The 3,278-nt window shown below is 47.4% G+C and overlaps 1 protein-coding gene across 1 annotated transcript in view; it reads left to right on the forward strand.

Annotated features, from left to right (window-relative positions):
• Positions 1 to 465: 465 nt before the first annotated feature.
• Positions 466 to 3,278, forward strand: part of LOC106812442 (puromycin-sensitive aminopeptidase-like) — a gene marked incomplete in the record, with an annotated part of 36,018 nt that continues 33,205 nt past the window's right edge. Inside the window, 1 exon segment of the mRNA XM_014816327.1 lies at positions 466 to 696. Within this exon segment, the coding sequence (XP_014671813.1) occupies positions 487 to 696 (210 nt within the window).

The raw sequence follows: 3,278 nt of genomic DNA on the forward strand, positions 1-3,278 counted from the left end.
AATTTCATCTAATTAAAGCCGTTTTTGTTAATATTTTACTTACACCCAGTTGAGAGATAAAAAATGTACAGGTTTTCATTTTTCCATTAATATATTTATTTATTTATATATTTGTACTTATTTCGAAACCAGCGTAGGCTCTACTCTTCCGGGACGCAAGTCTCTGCTCATAATTATTCTATCGTCGTGTACTTTTCGTAGATAAAAAGTTATAAAGAATCGTAAATACATCTGACTATTCAAGTGAATTTTGAACAAAATTTATTTCACGGTGATGAAAAAATTCGCGTAAGGTACATAATTTAGCATATAAATTATAATGCCGTCTTGTTCCAAGCCACATACCAGATTAGAGCACATTCTGTGTTCTGCACATACCACACGCCACAAAACATTTTGTCAGAAGAGGGCAGCACCATCTAGCCTATAGCCTATTGGAGGCGAATCATATAAAAGCACTGAACAAGTGGCATCTACCGGTGTCACATGTTTCGAACTGCACTTAATCGGTCTTTTGTGCATTATTATAAAAAATCAGCCGTAACGGTGAGGTTGGTTCTAAATTTATTCACGATGATAGAGAAGAAGCCATTCGAGCGTCTGCCGAAAGACGTCACTCCAGTAAACTATAAACTAAGGTTGAAACCTGACCTCCTTGCTTTCACTTTCGACGGACATGAAATTGTGTCACTGAAAGTAAGGAAAATATCATATATCATAATATGTAGTCCTAGTACTAGTAGTACTAGTAGTCCTAGTAATACTACTAATAGTGCTGTTAGTAGTACCAAGTAGTGCTAGTAGTAGTAGTCGTTGTTTACACCCTTGGCTATCGTCCAATCTTGCACCATTAACATTAATTGTAACAATAATTAACCACGTTCACTCGCGCCGTCTCTTACTCTCGCCACCAGCATATCGCCTATCCGACCCTGCCTCGCGTGATATCGTAGTCAGCAGACCGGACAAGTCGCCCGGCGCGCTGACTGGAATAACTGGGATTCCAAGCTTGTATTCATTATCCGGCGAACGTACACAAACCGCAGCATCGTTTTACCGGCCGATAAAATCTGTATACACTTGTTAACTTTGCCCTGGGAAAACTTCGGCGAGTGCGCGCGGGGGGAAAGTCCCGCTGCGGGGGTGTTTACGCTCACGCCCACCACTGCCTGGCCGCGACGACGCAGACGCCCCCGTGACGGCCCGATACCGCCGGAGACTCCGTAACACCGTCTACTCACGGCGGCCATCGGATACGTCAACGTCTGGCCGGGTCTTCGGGGGTAAAAAGTGGCCGGATGGTGGCGCGGGACGGTGTTCGGTGACGAGGGGGAGGAGGGGATGGCCACTCACAACTACTCGTCTTCACAGAGGGACGCCGATAAACAGTGAGCGACTCGAATATCTAGCCGAGGACATGCGGTTAGGGAGCGAGTAGCCCGGCTAGGCTGCGAGACTAACGTCAATACACATCTTATGCTAGCTGTGGAGATGATTGGAAACTAAACCAACTATCCGTTTTTGTACAGGAAAAGTTTGAAACGGTTAAGGTGCGTGAGCAAGTATTATAAACACATATTTCGGGCATGCGTATCATACGCGTACACACACGCACGGGGATGCACGCACTCACCAACACACTAGCTCTAGTAACTATAGCCCGCGTACGGTTGCTGCTGCCGCCAGCGGCAGCTATCCGCGGGCTATAGTACTAGAGCTACCAACACACATGAACAAACGCGCGCATACACACGTACATACCACAGGCACTTGGAACGTCTCAATAAAAATTTAAAAAAGTAATTAAACACGAAATGTATTTACTACCAAAGTCTTAATGTTTCTCTACTCTATTTCGCCTATATTCACCTGTAAATGCCGGTCAAATGCTCATCTGCAACACACAAGTACACCGCACGCCCGCCCTGTGCGCAAACAATACTACTACTACTAGTACTACTAGTACTAGGTGCGTGCGGTGTACTTGTGTGTTGCAGATGAGAATTTGACCGGCATTTACAGGTGATTATAGGCGAAATAGAGAAGAGAAATATTAAGACTTTGGTAGTAAATACATTTCGTGTTTATTTACCTTTTTTTATTGAGACGTTCCAAGTGTCTGTGGTACATACGTGCGCACACACACACACACTCGCATGCGCCTACAAACACCACACCTAGCTCCAAGAAACGGTCATACAAACTGTATTGGCGTTAGTCTCGCAACCTGGTCGGGCTACACCACTCCGTGAAAACCACGGCGGGCGTACACCAATTAACGACATGCGTATACTAGCGTACGCACACATAGAACACATGCACGTACGCACCCACCGCGACTCTCATATTAACGAGAAACTAGGTGTACGCACCTTGCCATGCTTGTGGCACACTGTCTTGGTGTATATCTTCGCAGCAGTAGTAGTAGCAACACACACCTTTGTATCCTGATGTATATATGCGCAAATATCTACTTTCTCTCGTAATTAACAGTGCAGTCGCGGACAGAACAGAGTAGCGATGGTATCCGTTGGTCGCACGCAGCTATTAAGCGCTCTCTCGCTCTCGCGCGCTCTCGCTTTCGTCAGTAAGCTGCTCGCACGCAGGCTGTCAGCAGAGTGAGTGGCGGCTGGGCCGCTTGCCGCCGCAGCTATCGTCTGCTCCGTGCGCGCTCGACTCGCTCGTACGCACGCGCTAGCTGGCGACTGACGTGTGGGGAGCTAATTGTTAATGGGACCGGTGGTTCGCGGGGCGGCTGCCCGCCCTATAATGCCCCCGCCAAAGACTCCTTTCAACGGGGAACAAAGTCGCAGGTCGCTGATGCATAGACGCATACGGCGGGGGTTTAACAACGGAAGGCGGGACCGACGGCAAAACTGTAAAACTGTGGCGATAGCAAAAGGTAATGAGAGCGCGATAGAGAGGAAGAGGAGAGGGGCTTTTGCGCTCGCGTTAATTACTTCTGACTTTACGAGTGAGTGACTGAGTGGGTAAGTAAACGTGCAAAGTTTATATGCACCTCAACGCGCGCGAGTGTGTGTCTGTGTAGATACACGCATACGTGCGTGCGCGAGCGCTTATGAGCGCGAAAGGTGCATGCACCACTACTGTACCTTTGTTTTACCTCGCTGCGCGCATGCGCACTGTTCTCATTTTGCTCCGTTCAAACTGGACGTTTATACTGAATTTTTAAACTTCGATGTAAACTTACACACATACACACACACACACACACACACACACACACACACACACACACACACACACACACACACACA

This window comes from Priapulus caudatus, unplaced genomic scaffold (assembly GCF_000485595.1).
Source record: "Priapulus caudatus unplaced genomic scaffold, Priapulus_caudatus-5.0.1 Scaffold649, whole genome shotgun sequence".
Taxonomy (NCBI): Eukaryota; Metazoa; Priapulida; class Priapulimorpha; order Priapulimorphida; family Priapulidae; genus Priapulus; species Priapulus caudatus.